Raw genomic sequence first — 19,643 nt, 5'->3', positions numbered from 1 at the left:
GAGCAAAAACCTTCTATTCCTATATAAAGGTTGTAAACTGGCCATTGGTGGTGCACACCTGTAATCATAATTTCATGGAAGGAGATGGAATATCTCAGTCTGAGGCCAGCTAGGGCAAAAGTTGAGACTTTGCAAATAAGATGGACATGGGGGTAGTATAGACCTATGGTCCCAGCTATATAGGAGATGGGACCCAGGCTGGTTCTAGGTAAAAGTCTGAGATGCTACCTGAAAAACAAATTTAAATAAAAAGTTCTGGGGGCACAGCTTAAGTGATACAAGTCCACACCCCTGAGTTCAAACCCCACTACATTCTTGTACTCAGAAGAAACCTACTGTGAAAGAAGTTTGGTGTTAACACACAGGAGGAAGAGAGAGAAAGTGGCTCAAAGACAAGGCAAAACACAACAAAACAAGACAAAAACAAAACAAAACATAAAACCGACACCATAAAAAACTAAAACAAAACCCTCAAAGCCCAGGTTTCCAGTATGAACAAGGTAGAAGCAAGCCTCTTGTCTGTAGGTCTTACAAGGATTGCCACTTCTCACCAGAATGAACAAAGGCACTGGAACACACAATTTGGGGTGTATGGGCCTTTAACATTAGCAAGTTCACGAATGCTGCTTGGGTATGAGCTACTGACTTTGTCTCTAAGAGTTTCAGCTACTGAACTGGATAAACGTTCACTCAAACCTATCCACAGAGCACTGTACAGTGTTGGTAAAAATCTTTCTTTTATCACTTACTAAGCATGGTTAAGTTGCTTAATTTCTTTGTGCTTCTATTTTCTTATTATAAAATGGGATGATTAGAATTCCCTTTACCCCAACCAAAGAAGTGTATATGAAGATGAAATGTACAGGAAGGCAGCACAGTACTTGGCACACTTTGAAGTCCTCACCAAATTATTCTTCATCTATTGCTCTGTTAATAATTTTCTAAGGTTCCAATAGCCCCTTTGTTAGGGGCTGAATTATGTCTTCCCAAATTTTTAGGAAGCGGTAAACTCCAGTACCTTAGGATATGACTAAAGATGATTAAAACAAGGCTCTTAAGATAGATTCTAATCCAATCTGATGGTGTCTTCACAAGGAAATTATTTATTGGATGTGAAGACAGAGAGGCTGCACAAGGGAGAGGGCTTATAAGACAGCAAGATATGGCCACTTGCAAATCAAGGCCTAAGGCCTTAACTAACCTGTGAACGCCTGGGTATAAGGCTCTGGCCTCTTGAACTGTGAGAGAATCTGTGTTAGAGCCACCCAGTTTGGATTTCTGCTGTGATGCTTAAAAGAGGAATATACCTGCCTCTCCCACCTGATAACGACATACCCCATAATCCAGGACTAGAATGCTATAATTATTTTTAAGCCAGGAGAAACTAACCTGTATCTAACAACAGGATTTCAAATATTCTTTTCTTTTAATAAATTCAACATGCTACAGACTCAGAGAAAAGTATGGGGGAAGGAAAGGATGAAGTCTGGTAACAGGTCTATTTCTGGACAAGTTAGAGAAGTAGTAGGTTCCAGAGCTGTCTTGACACACAACAAGCAAATGAACCTGCTTACTATCCTCTGAAAGGTTTGAAAAGCCCTTCAAAAAGAATACCTTCCACGTTCCATCTACACTTGGCTAGAAAAGAAGTTTTGGGAAAACAGTGACCATCGTAATGGAAATGTGGAGGGATGGTGGTGCCCTAAGTACCCTAGGCAGTGCTCCTTACACCACAGCGTACCCGTTTAGACCCAAAAGGACTCGAGAAGGTTTCAGATAGTTCCATTTGAATCTGTACAGAAAAGAGCAAGGAAGCTCAAGGGTCCGTCACCTTGCCCCTAGGACCTGACTGCCAGCCCTCCATACCCCTCATGTCTTTGTGACCATGTTAGACAAAAGTCAGATCTGGGAGAGTTTTGTAACTTGTATTTTCCAAGTGTAAAATGTTAGTGATGAGACAAGGAATCTTTCAGAAATTACTGGGAGACTTACCTAAGACCATAAAAAGAGCCACAGATGACACTGTCTCATGAATGTATTTGTTGTAGGTGAAGATAAGCAACTATGTACGGTAAGGATGGAAGGCAAAACAGTACCCCATAAAAGCTATTTTGAAACACATATGGAGGGAAGGGATTTGACTTGTCTTCTGGAAACTACTGCTTCTTTTTTTGTGAAGAACTTATCATTTGTACTTCTTTGATTAAGTCTATAATAAAAATGAAAAAAATTGGGGAAATATTATTAAACATGTTACACCACATGCTCCTGTTCTAATTGAAAATCCCCATCAAAATCGCACCATAGGTAAGTTACACAGAGATACTCATGACTTCATTCATTTGAGAGATTTTAAAGAGTGACCCAGGTGAAGGGGACATATTTCTTGTTTTCCTAAGTGGGTAAAATGAAACTAGAGAACTCAAGGGGTATAGTATAGCTCAAATATCATGGATGTTATTGAACTAAAAAAATATATGAAAGCGACTGTCATTGTACAGCATGTTTACTGTGATTTTTACTGGCTCACTTAGCTTTAAAAGCTGATTTTCCTTTTGGACAATCAGTTATATATATAGAATGCTATCTTACATATTTTCACACACAAATCAAATGATATACATGCTAAGTTATCCAGTGCTGTACTACTTGCAACAGTTAACTGGCTGAAGTCAACTCAAGCACCCCTGTGTGGAGCACTACTTTATAAAGTAGGCACCTTGTGCTCTTTAAGTACTACACATCTATGAAAAAGGAGGAGGCAAGTCTGTGTGAACTGATAGGGAGTCAGGTGATCAAGGCTTGGAACAAAACAGGGGAAAAATACATAATCATTTGTATTTGCTTACCAAAAGACTAGAAGTATAAGAATGAAAAGCTTACCTATTCATGACAAACATAAGATTTCTCAAAATTATACCATTTCACGTTCTATTTCTGAAATGTGAAATATCTAAAAGTAAGTTTTATTTTAAAATTTGTATCTCCCTGTCCGCACCCCCCCCCCCCGACCGCTCTTGTCTAGAAAAGAAATTCTGAGCATGGGTGAGTCTCCTGAGTTGCATGTAGAAATTGTGAAGCCATGTATGTTTTCTGGGAACAATCCCAGTGCTTCCATCGGATTTGCTCAGGGAAATGGGGCTCAAGCCGTACAAGACCCGCTGCTCCAGAACTAGGCAACTTTTTCTCTTCTGTACTTTGAGTCTGCAATCCAGATTAGTAGCCAAATCTATCAAAACTTAGTTTATGGGAGCATTAAACCTAGGAGCCATATCTAGTCTCACGCTGAATAAACAAAGGAACACAGAGGCCCATGTCAAGCCACACTGGCCTGCTTGGTGCATGCTTCACAGCAGGCACCTGTTTATCAGGAGCCTCCAGGGCCATGTCTGCTAAACTGTTATCAGGAAGCAAGAACAAACCTAGATGGAAACATAGCTTGCTTTCCCTCCATGTACAGCATTTACTCATTTTAAATTAGCCATAACACAACAAACCCAGAACATCTCATAACAAAGACATCATTTCTCTCTAACTTGTCACAGCTTATACAAACTTGTAGTAAAAAGAATTAAGAACCAACCCCCAATTTCTTTGAAAACCAGCCTCCTGGTATCTTTAGAATATGAGATTTAAGGCAGCTTCCACAGTGAAGTTTGGCCCTAGTCTGGCTGCAGGTGTGCTGGCATCTTCATATTCCCTGCATGCTACACTACTAACTGCTTCCCTTAACTCAGAGCCAGGGACATTTTTATTGTTTGGGCTTTTAATTTTCATTATTTTTAAGTAGCTGTACAAAAGGTAGTTCTGAAACAGGGTCTACCTATGTAGGGAAGCCTTAACTCTTCCTCTGCCTCTACTTCCTGAGTGTAGGTATGCACTATCACTCACAAACTGTGGGCATTTGAAGTATGGGAAGACAGTTTCTCATTCACTGTTTATGACTGTCATACATATAATTTTCTGATGATCTAATATGGATAGTGTCAATACCTGTTGACGGATTTTTTTCTTTTTAATAAATACTTTAATGTAAAGTTGGAATGTAAAAATACCTCAAACACAAAGCACTAAACAGAATAATAGCCTCCTTGTGTGGCTCCCTAATTACATGCTCACAGAAGAAGTGCCTTAATCACAGGTCTGGGATGGATCACTTAGTCTTAGAATCACACAGCTCAAAAGAGGGACTATGTCTTTGTTTTTAATTCTTGGTTTAACTCCATATTCTTCAGTTTTTCTTCCCACAGAGATTTACATTACCAGCTGTTCAAACAAGAGTAAAATGCTTTTTCTCCCAAGTGAATTGAAAAACTTTACAAAGATCCTCCATTATATATTTATTTTCAAAATGTGTGGGCAGGTAAGGGTTTGAAAGGTCTATGCATTAGTGTGCCTGGAGAGTGTATTCTGTCACAGAGGCCTTCTGGCATGACACAAACATCTAAATACATTGGAATCATACTGCTAGTGAATGCTGCCACAGCCTTTTCAATACTCTCAATGCTGATTAGGTCATTTAAAGTCATGAGCACTTTCAGTCCTTGTCATGGGAAACTTAAGGCTCACCATCTGGAACAGAGTGCTTAATATTCAAGGGGAAATGGCAGACACCTCAGACTGGGGATCGCTGGGTTTGGTCACAGAAACTTCTTAAGAGCAGAGAAGCATCTTAGCCTCTGTGAAGCTGGTGCCTTTTGTGGGCGGTGTGGATAGGTGTTGATGGCTGCAAAGGTTGCTGCAGATAATGGCTACAGAAGTGGCTGCAGTAGCTGGCCTCCTGTCAGGGCAGGTGACAAAAAGGTGCCTGGACCTGACATCCATGGCTCAGCCCCAACTGTATGCCTTTTCAGACTCAAGAACCTGGACTCCCAAGAAGTCACATCATGATGGCAGACATCTCATGGTTACCTCAAAGTCCAGGGAAGAAAAGATAAAGCCGAAGCCCTGCAAATAGGAGAGTTTCCCTCCATGGAGAGAACTCTCCTTGTCATGATGTACCATGATGATAAAGGGCTGCTATTATCCTGGTTGTAGAGGTTTGGGCGAAGTGGGAGAGAAGAGGTAGTCTTTTGGGACTGCTTATATTCTGGATGGGGAGACACCCTGGCATATCCTCCATGCTGGGGGTTAGTTGAAGATACAAATGAGGCCTGGGTGTGGTTTGACAGCAGACATACCAGTCTGAGTCCTTTACAAACCTCAAGGAAAGATCACTGTCACCTGATCTCCTCTGTACCACATGGGGAAACAGGAGCGATGGTGAAACCTGGCTTTACCCTAAATCCAAGGCAGGGTGGGGGACACCCAAGACCAGATGCAGCCATTACCTCACAGGACCCAGACATTAGACAGGGAGGCGTGAAAGCAGGTGGGGTAGAGAGAGAGAGAATATCAGGGGCTCAAACACATTGTAATTTCAGCCTTAATGGAAACACACCCTTATTTTATATTCACATAGTGCTTATTCAAGTGGCTAGTCATTAGAATCAGATGTAGAGATCAGTACTTGCAGGCACAGAGTCCAGGTTCTTCCAGTCATTCATTTAAAGAGATTATAAGTGATTTTGAGGAATAGCTCCTGGCATTGTGTACCTACTTCTCTGAATGTTGAGTAATGGCTCCAGTAAAAATCTACATGTGACTTTGAAATTAAAAAAAATTGTACTCGGGTGGCTGAGATCTGAGGTTGTAGTTTGAAGCCAGCCTAGGCCAGAAAGTTCCTGAGATTCTTATCTCCAATAAACTACCAAAAAAGCTGAAGCAAAACTGTGGCTCAAGTGGTAGAAGGCTAGCCTGGAGCTAAAGAAGCTCAGAGTCAGTGGCCAGGCCTCGAGTTTCAAACCTTAGAACCAGCACGGCACACAGAAAGAATTGGACAATTCACTAACATGTTTGCTAAGATGTATCCCAGCAGAATGTCTCCCAAGTTTACAGGCCTTACTTTAAAACTCATCTCTCGGGACTCAACTTGGGGGCCCCTCTCCACTACAGACAGTCTATTTCTCTGCTTTCCTTTCTTTGTCTGCACACATGTGCACACACATATGCACACACACCCCAAACCAAAACACCTCCCCTAGGTTACCCGTTTTCTCTTTTCTCAGTTCATTGCTATCTTCCAGTGCTGGCTGTATGAGGGACATTTCTGTTCATGAACTCTAATGTTTACTGTGTAGCTTCGGATAGTACCTGTAGACATCATTCCTGTTTAAAGGACATCTAATGAGTTCCTATTCAGTTCCTTGTACATCTTCAGGATTGCTGGGGTTAAATTGGGATTCTCTTTTTTAGGTTGCCCTACTTCTAGCTTTTACATTGAAATACTCTAGACTAAGATTAATTTTGCTGTCTCCTTAGCTCCACAGACTCACTGGATGATTTTTTTTTCCTTTAGGATTTTTCAGTTTTTAAAACCTGATTAGTCAGTCTGGGTAGGGGTGAGAGAGCAGGAAAACCCTTCTTCTCTTGTCTGATGTACTGTACTAAGGACGAGTATGTTTGTATGCTCATGTGCATGTGTGTATGACACACTCATGTGCACAAATGTCTGAGACAAAGGACCATGTTAGGAACATGGACTTTATTCAGTGACCAATGGAAAATTATTGAAGAAATTTCAGTATGTCTTCTGATGAGATCTGTTTTAGATACAATGAAATAGAGAAAGAAAAGGGATGTGGAATCAGGAAATGGTCAACATGAGAAAATAGAATATATTTGAAACATGTCGTTGAAACAAAGCTAACAAAATAGAATAGGCATTCTCCATTTTTTTTTTTTTTCCGGTTGGTCATGGGGCTTGAACTCTGGGCCTGGACGCTTTCCCTCAGCTCTTCAGCTCAAGGCTAGTGCTCTACCTCTTGAGCCACAGCACCACTTCAGGTTTTCTGAGTGGTTTATTGGAAGAGTCTCATGGACTTTCCTGCCCGGGTTGGCTTTGAACTACAATCCTCAGATCTCAGTAGCTGAGTAGCTAGGATTACAGGCATGAGCCACTGTGCCCAAAAAATTTAAAGAAGGAATCATCAATTCCACTTCTGGGTTATAACCCCCCAAACTGAAACAGAATAGCAAGCACATGTCTGTATATTTGTGGTTTACAGTATATTGTATAAAACAGACAAATGGTAGAAGCAACCAAAGTATCAATCACTGATGAATGGATAAATGTGTACCATTCTTAAACATTACAAAAGGAAAATTCTAACACATGCTAGAACACGGATAAATCCTGCAGATTTCTTGCAGTCGCAAAGGAATAAGCACTGTTATATAAGGTACCTTGTGTAGTTCAACTCAGAGAGGCAGAAAGCAGAAGAGTAAGGTAGTTGCTATTTGAGAGAAGAATGAGGAATTTTATTTTATGGTTACAACATGTATAAAATAAAAAGGGTGCTGTGGAGGAATGGCACAAGGCTGTGAAGGTCCTGTGGCTGCGTGATAAGTATGTTGAGACTTTTCTGCAGTTAGTAGGGGCCACAGGGAAAACAGCTACAGCTGTACGGGCCATGTCTGGGTAAGCCAATAGAGAGATGATTGAAGAAAGAGTTTAGGTATTTCAGATTTGAAAAAGTTGATAAGGGAGTCAACAGAGAGGTAAAATATTCCACGTGTCTTAAAGAAAACACCTCAGGTTAACGATGACAATCTTATATCAATGCATTTACAAGTGGGGGATTTTTGTGTCTTTCGTTCAAAGACTACAATCAGCTTGGGCATGCCCAATATTGATTTGGAAGCACCACTTTGTGTAGGTTCTATGTTAAGCTGAAAATTGTAGCAGACTGTTTTGGGGGCATGCTTTACTATAGTTAAAAAATGTAGCAAGCTGATTTACAGCCCCTGGGGTTACAGGTTCAAGTCTCAGGCAAGCAAGAGGTTCTGTTTTACATGGCTATGTTCCCTTTGTTTTTCTCATTCATTGCAAACAAATCATTATTTTACCTCCTTCAAAAAAAAAAAAAAAGAAACACTTTAAGATGCAACTTTAAAAGAGGTAAGGCTAGAAGGGAGCAGTGGCTCAAATCTGTAATCCTAGGGCTGGGAAGGTGGCTCAGTGGTAGAGCACTTGCCTTGCATGCTTGAGGCCCTGGGTTCAATTCCTCAGCACCACATAAGCAAAAAGAAAAAAGCCGGAAGTGGTGCTGTGGCTCAAGTGGTAGAGTGCTAGCCTTGAGCTGAAGAGCTGAGGCCCAGGCCCAGAGTTCAGGCCCAATGACTGGACCCCTCCCACCAAAAAAAAAAAATCTGTAATCCTAGTTATTTAAGAGAGGGAGATCAGAGGATCATGGTTTGAGACTGACCCAGGCACAGAACTTCATAAGACTCCATCTCAACCAATGCTGGACATTGTGGCATGCACCAGCTATGGGGAAAGCACAATGGTTGGTGCAGTAAGCCTGTGACTGTCATCTCCAGTGGCATGCAGAAACATAAATAAGAGCAGCTTAGGTCAGCATGGGCATAAACAAAGTGAGATTCTGCCTTGAAAGTAACCAAGGTGAAATGGGACTGGAAGTGGAGCTCTATTGGTAGAGTTTAATCCCTGGTAATGAAAAAGAAAGGTAAAGATTTTTTTTTTTTAAAGTGGGTGGTTTCTACTATATATATATTGGAGCACTAGTAAAGAAAACAAGATCACTTGCCACATCACTGTGAGTTAGCATAAGGAAAAGCTGGGAATTTTGGTATCAACCTTTATTTGGGAAACCTTTTTAAAATATAAATAAACTCATAATATCAGTTGTCAAGGGCCTTAGATCCAATGAATGCACTGTCATCAAAGACAGAGAAGAGATCAGAACTAAGGCCTCCCATTGAAGAATGAATTTAACATATAGCCCCTCCCCACGGCTCTAACAACAGAAAGACCTTCTCCCAGGGATGGGAGTGCCCAGAGTGAAGGTCATTTATGGGGCCTTTAAGTCATTTGGCATATGAAAGATCAGATATGATTCTTGTTGACTATCCTCAGCTGTCTGAATATATTGGTAATTTTCTATGGCCTGTAATGCTGTTAGAGTTCAGATGGCCTTTGGCAGAAGAAAAAAAAAGTTCCCCACTCCCATTAAGCCTCATTTTGTCAAAGCACAGTTTTGCAAGAATGGCCCTTCCTTCATCCTCCAGTCAATCCAATATGTGAGCCATCCTGTTCAGCAGAAGGCTATGGTGATGGGCAGGACACAGGCAGTCCATTCTGGAACACAGGTGGTCTTGGTGGTTTCCTACATGCAACAAGCACCATTAGCACCCTGGAAGGATCTCTCAGGACTAATGACAAATTCTCACTTTATCAGAAAAACAAGCTAACCGAGTGAAAAGATTCATGCTTTGCACTCAAGCTGCACAAAGTTGGTAATGCTAATTTGCCTAGGTGGTTGACATAGATAATTTTGTTTTACTGAATATTTTCAATTCTGATCATCGACTTTGGATTCTAATGCTATTTCGGTGCCCCTTGAACTGTCCCAGGCTACCTCCCTGAAGAGGAACTAAAGGGCATCCCATGTGGCAGCTCTGACTGTGAAAAAAGGAAACAGCAGCACCTCAAATGGGGGGAAATTTCAAATTGGCCTCATTAGAAATATAAACACTTTTGGTAATCCTGTTTACTCTGACTAATAATAAGTTTTATGAGTTGAGACAGTGGGAGAGAAAAGTCACTTGGCTTTGTTGGAGATCAGAGGTGACTACCTGATACTATTTCTATAGCTAGTAGCCACATATTGCCAAGGGAGGGTAAGGAAGGAAGTCAGTAGTTTTCAGAATGAGCTGTGCCCCAGGCAAGCTGCAGGCACAGGCAGGAACTGCCATGCTGAAGCCCTGACCCAGATTTTGAGGTCACAGTAAATAGCACAAACTCCATAAAAATAAGACTGGTGAAGCACAAAGATTTGCTGAATCCGTTCTATTTTACTATGTCCAATGTCGGCTGAATGTGACTACGCTGCTGTGAGGAAGCAGCCAGAGCAAGACCAAAGGAAGCACCATCTGATGGTCATCTGCAGCAGTTCTTCCACAGTGGACCTTACAAAATAAGCTTTCCCACCAACTGCCCATCTCCATGGAGTAGTTTATGGTGGAGTCTAGTTTCAAACTGAAAAGTATCTTCTTATAAAGAATAAATTATATTCAATGTATATACGTGAAAATGGAACTAGGAAAATTGAGGGGATGGTGGCGTTGGGAGAGATGGGGGAGAATGATGGAAGGAGGCATTGTATTCATAAACTGACATGGTGAATTGAAACCTCTGCATTATTACCTTCAAGATAAAAAAAAAATCCTCTCTGTCCAAGAGTCTCAGGTCCAGCCAAGCTTCCAAATCCACAAGGGAACCTGAGCACAGCACACAGAGAGTTCTGAGAACCAGAGAAATCTAGGAAATTGTCTTTGGAGGAGAGAGGGACAAATGACAGATACACAATGGCAGTATCTTATGTTCAGAGGTTTTGAGGTATAGGAGATGAAAGACAATACTTGCTTATTTGATATGGCCAAGAGATCTGACCTAGTCATGAGAATGAGTTGTGAGAAGAGGTACTATATTTCCTTTGCTTCTTCATATATCCCTTGCTCACTGCTGCATTCTACAAGCTGAGATGCTTCTTAATATGAAAGGGGGCTTCAAATGAGGTATCAGGCACGAACAGCTCATTACATACCAATATATTACCAATCGCAGCATCATGAACCCATTTCCATGCATAGCAGAAAGGGGATGGACAGGTTGCAGGCTGTACATTGTAAATTAAAGCATCATGCTTCCCAGGTGGAAGAAGCCCAGGTGAGTTTATGTACTTCAGATTCACTTCTGTATCTCGATCCTTGGTTACCCTGAGTTTTTGATAATGGCGTATGGTCTGCTAGAATGTGACTCTAGTTAAACCTGTCTGAAGTTCAAACCTGTTTGCACTTCAACAGAATTCTCCACCAGAGGCTTGTTGAAAAGCCTAACGGGGTGTTCTAAGCATAGGGAATATCTTTTCAGACATGAACATCCCTTTACATAATACCTGAGAGAGAAACAAAATGGTACTGCAACTTAAAAACAAGCAAAACCTAATAACCATGAGACATTTCTTAGACAAAGTCAGGTGTGATAAATGCTGAGTTCTTTCCTTTTAATTAGTTAGCCTGCACAGTGAACACCACAAAGGAACATAGTATAGGAAAGGCACATAAAAAAGCAATCCCTCAAAACAAGTGTTATTTGTAGCATGCTTGGATTCAGGTCTCTTCTGAAGGAAGGATTAACTTAAAGAAAAAAACAAGTTGTATCTTATTTTCAACTTAAATTCAAGGGCATAGACATAGTAGGCAACATTAGATATACCAGCAGTAAGTTAGTATAAAAAAGCTCAGCGAGCACGTCTCCAACTCAATTCAAAAGCACGACACCATGGGAAGGTCAATAAAATTTAACACCTCAGCTTTTAGCTAAAAACTGAAAAGTCTCTTGATTCTTTGGATAAATACTAGTCTCATTCTTCTCATTTCTTACTGAGGTGACAGTAGTCACCCCAGTGATAGCCTCAAGAAATCCAATGGGTAGCTGGTCCTATGAACTCAAGGGCTCAATAAACTGAGCTCATTGGTAGCCAGAGAGGAAGTAAACTGACTGTAGCTGGAAGATGGCCCCACACTGTGTCACCAAGACTGTGAGAAGGGCATGGAGGGTAAGGGGAAGAAGCCATTAAGATGTTTAAAAATCAACAGAAAAGAAACTGAGTATGATAGAAGTATGAGAAAACCAACTGCATACCTCAACTCTCAAGACTGTGCATTTGCCAGTATTGTAAAAAAGAGAACTACGGCAAAAAAAGATACAAGGACTCACCACTATCAACCATGCCTTTTTCTAGAAGCTACCAACAGTGCTTTCTTCAAAGAACATCTTAAGTTTCAAGTAGTTTTGCACTAAGGTAACCATTGAGCCAGTACCATCCAACAGACATAAAATATGAACTGTATTTAGTAAGTATATACTCTATGAAATATAATTTTAGCATATGACAATCAAATAACGACATAATACTTTCTGCATAAAAATCCAGTGTTACATCTGTAGCACTCCTCAATTCAGTTGAGATACTTTTCAATGGCTCAGCAACCACATTTGTCTTGCAGCTGCCACGGGAGGCACTCAAGATTTGCTGAATGCCAGTGTCTCACACACACTTACAACCCTAGTTATCCAGGAGGCTGAGATTTGGATAATCATGGTCTAAAGCCAGACCAGGCAGAAAAGTCCAAGAGACTCCATCTCCAAAATAACCAGTAAGAAGTTGGGCTGGAGTTAAGGCTCAATGGTAGAGGGCCAGCTGAACAACTAAGCCAAGCCCTGAGTTAAAACCCCACAAATCAATACTAGCTTTCCTTCCCCTAAAAGACTCATACTTACAACAGTGACCTGCCAGTGACGTGACTAGATACACACATAAAAACAGCACTGCTTTAATTTCCTTAATTTAAATTTCCTTAATCTAAAATATCAAATGCTGCTTTGTTCAAATATCTTAATATTTCAGTTTTGAATTACTTCTTTTAAAACTTTCCTCTTGCTAGTGGCTCGTGCCTGTAATCAATCCTAGCTACTCGGGATGCTGAGACCTAAGGATCATGGTCAAAGCCAGCTTGGGTAGAAAAGTCCCTGTGAGAGACTCTTACCTCAAAAACTGGAAGTGGAGCTGTGGCTCAAAATGGCAGAGCACTAGCATTGAACAAAAGAGCCCAGGGCTAGCACCCAGATCTGGAGTTCAAGCCCCATGATTGACTAAAAAAAGAGTCTAAAGCTGTAACTCCTTTGAACAACAATGGACTGCTTAACAAAATGTATAGTAGGAAGCAGAAACATGTTTTACAAGGTAGTCAGCAGGGGTGTGGAGGGGGCACCAGAAGAGGAGGAAGGGTAATTAAGCAAATGCAGTCATTATATAGTCAATGTACTTTATGTAAAAACTGAACTACAAAACTTGAGGGATTGGAGGGAGAAAGTAGGGGAGGAATGCTGAAATGGATGACACTCATCAAGATGCATTGTACTCACAACCTGACTTATGGAAATGTGACCTCTTGGTACAACTATCTACTAATAAGGCTTAAAAATTCTTCTACTCTCTTAGTCAGGGAACATACCACTGAATGCTCCATGGTACAGCCCCACCCCTCAGAACTCAAGCTCCATTCCCTCTCCAGGCAGGCAGCTGTGGAGTTCAGATGCTTAGAGATCCTATGTTTCCATGGCTATAAAAATAAGTGGCTGTACTCTTGGGCCTGCATTTGACGTCTAGAATATAATGCTAACAAAGACAACACCATGAGAAAATCTAATTGGGCAAAGGTTGAGTACAGTGTTTCTAACATAACTTCTATGCCTTCTATTTCTTCTTGTACTTGAATGGCACTGTCCTGCAGACTGACATTAGGCTTCCTTCCACCACTTCAGGAAGAGGTGAATTTATGAGTAATGGGTGAAACCCTTATTTTTACTACAGCTCCCATGAGATGGTGATAACACACTGACTTGGAGGATCATACTCAAGAACTACACGGCAAAGTGTGCTTTCTCTTGACTCGCCAGTCTTACCTTTGTGATTAAAGATGCCCTCCATCTCCATGCTACTTCTAGAGTGGGCGATGCATAGAGAGCCACAAGGCACCAGGCCTTCCGCTGCGGGGGATCGATCAGTGGTGCGCACCAGGCACCAGTCAGGCTTATCGTGGGGCCGCTCCAAAACCTCCACAGTCTGGCCACGCCGGATGGTCAGCTCGTTGCTGTTACAGGCTGTAAAGTCGTGGATCACCACTGTCAGCTCACAGCCACCAGAGAGCTGGGTAGAAACAGAAGAGGGACAGGTTAGACAGAAGTTGTTACTGGGCCTAAACAGGCACTGCTATGAACTCTGTTAGAAATTACATCTTCCATTCTGCAGTGGGGTCCAAGGCATCTCCAACAACTAGAGGAAGGCTGTTATCCCTTTGTTTCCTTCGGAATCAGGCAAATGGTAACATAAATTCTCATGTTTAGCCTATGGTTATAATTTTCAGAGGGCTCACTGTTAAGAATCAGATGTAATTTTTCATGTTTCCAAATCTTTTTGTATCTAGAACATTCTATTTCCTTCCTTAAAAAGGATGTGCACTCATTTTTCAATTTACAGCTAACTCATGAAAACTGCTGAAAGGCTAGAGGATTACTGTGAGATATGACGATAAAATGGGACAACGTTCTACTTCAAATCTCTGCTCTGGAATGGTAATGGAGCACTCCCAACTTGGGAGGGCCACAGAGACTGAGCATCATGTGAAATAAGAAGGAATCAGACCCAAGAACAAGAAATAAAAGGCCACAAGGCTGGTGACCCTGAAACCTCTTCCTTAGGATCCTTGGGGGGGGGGCTCTCTCCCCATTCCTGCATTGTATTCCATTTTTATCACAGTTCACAGTAACCCCAGTAGCCTTTAAGTACTTACTAGTTTGCTATAAGTTAAAAAAAAATAACTATATAGCACTTTCTGAGGAGGGAGAGAGACTGCCTCAGGAACTCATGAAAAGTCACACCTCTCTTTGGTGAGTCACATCAGGCACTTCAGACTTTGGACCCATCTTCTGGCCATCACAAGTTTGCTTGTGCTAATCGTTCAACCTGAAATGCCTTTCTTTCTCTCCTTTCCTCTTACCATTTGGTATCTGTCAACTCCAAAAAGATAAAGAGTATGGTTTCCTTACTGTTGGCCATGCACAGTTTGTATGCTGGTGTGTCTCCTCTTGGACTGTAAGCTCCTTGGGGACAGGATTGATTGGCATCTATGTAAGAATTAAGTGACTGTCTCCTTGTCCTCACGTCCTGTCTGTTTCTCCATGTACCCATGTGAGTTCTCCAGTCACATCTCAGCTACTGATTCCTGCTGGGCAATTTGGCACATATTGCTCTCCCTCCCACATGTGAGGCTGGGACATGACTCATTATGTCCCCACTCCCATCTGTTCTTCCTCTAATGGTGTCTCTTGGGTGATGGTATCACTAGCAAACTACCAAAGCTAAACAAATCTTACTCTTTCCTCTTTCCTCCTCCAAATGTGTTAAATGGACTCCAGAGTGGCTTTCTGATTATTTCTTTTCCCTGCGCACTAACACCGTATTTCTGTCGTGACTTCCTGAGTGGCCTACCTGACAGATACATGGTCCCTTCCCAAGCCACCTCAATACCACAACCAGAAGTGACCTCTGCAAAATTTGGACCCTCCTGTTCAAACTCTTAGGGCCAAATGCTTTGAAATTGGACTCCGAGTTCCCACAATGGGTTGATCCCACCCACTCTGCCAGGCTCATGTGCTCACTGCTAAAAGTGTCCATAGGTTAGTTGGGTTCTGAATGTACTTGGTCTACAAGTACTACTGTACACAGAGCCCCCATGGAGTCTAAGTCCTCTGGGGAGTTTGTTCCCAGGGTTTTGGCCAGTGGCAACTTGTATTTAGTTATAAAGTGAGGTCTGTGTACGTGCATGTGTAGTTTCTGTCCTCATTACCAGAAGGTAGGTCCGTTTATGCTCACTCATAAGGGAAGAGATGGGACTAGTCTTGGTCACCACTGACCAAGCTTTAAGTGTCAAGAATGGCAAACATACAGCTTTGTACAAAGCAGGTGGTCAACAGTGGAGCTCCTATGAAAGCCTGCTCTGAATTTTGTATGTTCTTTGCCTCTCACAAGTATTCAAATGCTTACTCAAGTTTGCTAACAGTGAGGGCAATGACACTGAAAAACAGTATAAAACATGGTTTTTCCCTCTATAACTTCAGGATCACTATGCCTGAATTCCAGCTGACAATGCCCAGGGGGCCGTGTTACCTGAGGGGTGACAGCCACTGAAGCTTCTAGCAAACTGGGGACTGAGAGCTGTGGGAAGTGAAAGTGTCTTTCAGGAAAAAAGAGGAGTGGCCATGCCTCATGCTGGAAATCCTGTCCAGAGAGTCATACAAGTGCACGCTCAGAGCACCAGGGCTCTGTGCATCCTCCAGTGGCTCAGACTCCTGAGTTGCATCCTGGGTTACTTGCCCAGTGGTGAGGACTGCATATTACCTACCACCTTGTCCTGATCTGCACTGCCGATGATCCTCCTATTCTAAAAGTCTGTTTCTTAACAGAAAACTTTGGTGATTCAGAAAAAGAATCACAAAGAACAAAACAAAACCCTTCCAGGATCAAATGTTAACGACGGTAAAAAGGAATGACCTTTGTTAGGCCACAAAGAAAACATCCACAAATGTTTAATCCCCTTCTAAATTTTCAATTTTTTTAAATTGTGAAAATACTGTACAGAGGGGTTACAATTACATGGGCAAGATAATGAGTACATTTCTTATTAAATTTTCAAATTTTTATGTGAGAAAATCATGCTAAACTCCATACTTGCCTCTTAACAATCAAAGGTGCCAAGCAGAGGCCCAACCTGGAAGAGTTCTCTACAGAACCTACCCCAGATTATGCAAGTAGCTACCTCTGTTAACAGAGAGAGGAGAAACACTTCCTGTTCCGGGAAAAACATAGCAGTCAATAAACCCCAAACTACAGTGGCCTGCCATTCCCAGAGCCCATTGGTACCTAATCCTCACTCACATCTGGCTCCCTGAGATGCATGCATGGATCCTGGATGGGGGATGGGAATGGGAGAGGCTTGCCTGCTTTGTTCTACCTCTGTGCCTGTTTTCCTTTTCAGATTCTTAGCAACTTTAGACAGCTTAAGCTGAGGAGGAGTTCGTGAATGAAAGAAGGGAAGAAAGGGAGAAGAGGTGCTCAGGAGGGAAAATTAAGCTAGACTTTACTTCTGGAACAGATTTAGTTTAGTTTTTTTTTTTTTTAATAAGTTCCTAACAGAGTAACCAAAAGTGATTGGAAACATATGTGTACTTGACCAAGCGTAAGAAATGAAAACCATGCCTGTTCTGACAAAGATTCATATACTGAGTTTAAAAAAAAAATCTTAAAGGCTTTCCAGAATTTGTTGACAAAACTCAGTCCCAGAAAATATTTCAAACAGTGCTGAAGTTATCAGTATAATATATATTTGCATTTCTCAATTAGCCAGCTGTCTTTGTCTATAAGGAGAAATGATAGCCATTATCATTAAAGGAAGAATTAAATGTATGTTTTTCTCAGAGAAAATCTGTCCTTTGTGTTTCTGTTTTAACCTAAAAATATACATATTTTAAGCTTCTTGCTAGGAAACATCTCTTTAAGAAGTTTGTTAATTTAAAAAAAATCTTTGATATAAAGAACATTTGTAATAACTATTTCAAGGCAGCAATGTAGTGTGTGTGTGTCAGTCCTGGGGCTTGACCTCAGGGCCTGGCCACTGTTGCTGAGCTTTTTTTTTTCCTCAAGGCTAGCGCTCTATCACTTGAGCCACAGCTCCAATTCTGGGTCTTTTGGTTGTTAATTGGAGAAAGTCACACTGACTTTCTTGTTCTGGCTGGCTTTGAACCGCAATCCTGAGATCTCAGCCTCCTGAGCAGCTAGGATTACAGGTGTGCGGCCACCGGTGCCCTGCATGACTACCGCTTTTTAAGAAGAATTAAATTCCTAACTGTAGAAGTTCAGATGACATGTTGTGTATCAGTAGGTTGGTTATGTAGTCATTTCTACCTTATTTTGCTCATAAGAGTGCTTATGCCATTTTAGCTAGTTTAAAATCTCATTTTCCTTTTCCAGCTATATTTCATTAAAGACTTCACAGTATCCTTTTTACTTTTATATATTTTATAGACTTCTATGATATGCATGTAGCTTAGGAATGTTACCCATTCCACCATTGACATTAAACTTACAAAACTCACGTAGAGATTATAAAATCTTCCAGCTTTTCACTTTAAAGATATTAATGTGGTAAGTAATGTACATGGCAATAAATTAGCTTTAATTAGGTCATGGGCTACAGATACCATCCATTATGTGCTTCTTCCTAAGATAAGACCACTGCCCTCCTCCAGCTGGGCTGGCAGGGAGCATCAATGACCCAGACCATGGATAATTAGCAAATAGTCTGAATTCTCTCCAGAATGACTGAACATAAATGGCTGTCTTTCACCCAAAAGAATGAATATTCAACAACCAAAAAAGAATTTTACTTTCTGTATTTTCCAAAGAAACCTAGTCATATGGTTGCCTTGCCTCAACTCTTAACAACGTTAACATTTAAAACAGACCCGTCGGATTTCTCACAGGTGGACTTGGCCTTCCCTTGATCCGCAACACAGACACCCTTGTGTACTATAATGAGGCAGTTTTCTGTTATAAGAACATATATCTCTGATTGACAATAGCAAACACCTGAGTTGACTTATCAAACTCCAAGATGAATTCTGAGCAAGTTCTGCTGCAGGAGAGAGTTTGCTTATAATGGTGTGGTGGGCTGACTTGAAAAAGATTCTATTGTAAGAACATAAGGACTAATGGGTTGAAGATTTTACAGGTGGGTATCTGGCCAATTCTGTGAGAACAATTCAAAAGAAATGTAGTCTAATAGAAGCCATTATTCCCCTAAAGAACAAAATATATCAACTCTTGTTTAGCAGTCATACCCCATACCTTTCAGCCAGTTACATTTAGAAGCCCACAAAAGGGTCCTATGGTTTTGTGAAGGTTTCACACAGAGAAAACCAAAAATGATTACTTGGTTAAAGGGGATTATAGAGTACAGCTGCATCATTGGTGATGGTCACACTCAAAAAGGCAACCACAGGCAGCCAGCACAGTTCCCTGAATAAATGTTATTATACCCTGGATTCTTACCACTGCTGGGCAGCCTCAGGGAAGAAGCTGGGCTGATCAGCAGCCATCGTAACAATACAAATAACAGGCCTCTCATACTCATACCAATGCCAACAATGGTTATGTAAAACCAGGTTTAAGGAGAAATGTTCATGAGGACTACTGTGATAGGCTTTTTCACACAGGGTACACACAAAACTTAAAAATGGTTAAGATTATAAATTTTGTTATAGCTTTTTAACCAAAATGGGGGAAAAAAAGTAGTGACAACAGCAAAAGACCAGAAAATAATTTTTCAAAACCATCAGTTTAGAAGACTCAAAATTTGAGTCTTGAGACTCAAATTTTGTCTACAAAAGAATTAGTGATTGCAGTATTTGGGGATATTACTTCTGCTCTTACTGACAACATACTGGTTTTCTGATGTGAAAAGAAATTTTGTAAGGCCTCCCTCGGTGAGTTATGCATGAATGAGAACAAAATAATAGATGTAAAAAGGCAAACTTTATTTTTATTCTATTTATTTTTTGGTTGGTCGTGGGGCCTGAACTCTGGGGCTGGACGCTGTCCCTCAGGCTCTTCAGCTCTACCACTTGAGCCACACCACCACTTCTGGCTTTTTCTGCTTATGTGGTGCTGAGGAATTGAACCCAGGGCCTCATGCATGCAAGGCAAGCACTCTACCACTAAGCCACCTTCCCAACCCCAAGTCAAACTTTAAATGTTAGAGGTAAAATCAAGTAAGGACAGCTCATATACACAGGGCTTAAAAGAGTTTGAAGGAGACCACCTTCCCCTCACTTCTAACATACTAGAATGAGAGATGCTGTGCTGTCTAGGAGCTGCAGGTGGTACTTAGTAATTAACAGG

At 41.3% G+C, this 19,643-nt stretch overlaps 1 protein-coding gene across 1 annotated transcript in view; it reads right to left on the bottom strand.

The window, feature by feature from the left end:
* The window catches only part of Trio (trio Rho guanine nucleotide exchange factor), a 225,379-nt gene that overhangs the window by 75,623 nt on the left and 130,113 nt on the right, over positions 1-19,643 (bottom strand). Inside the window, exon 33 of the mRNA XM_013013843.1 lies at positions 13,592-13,835. Coding sequence (XP_012869297.1) covers positions 13,592-13,835 — 244 coding nt within the window. The remainder of the gene's footprint in view (positions 1-13,591; positions 13,836-19,643) is intronic.

The sequence above is a fragment of the Dipodomys ordii genome, unplaced genomic scaffold, assembly GCF_000151885.1.
Source record: "Dipodomys ordii isolate 6190 unplaced genomic scaffold, Dord_2.0 Scaffold21, whole genome shotgun sequence".
Classification (NCBI taxonomy): Eukaryota; Metazoa; Chordata; class Mammalia; order Rodentia; family Heteromyidae; genus Dipodomys; species Dipodomys ordii.
Note: the sequence above shows the minus strand (reverse complement) of the source record. Positions and strands in the feature narration are given on the sequence as shown.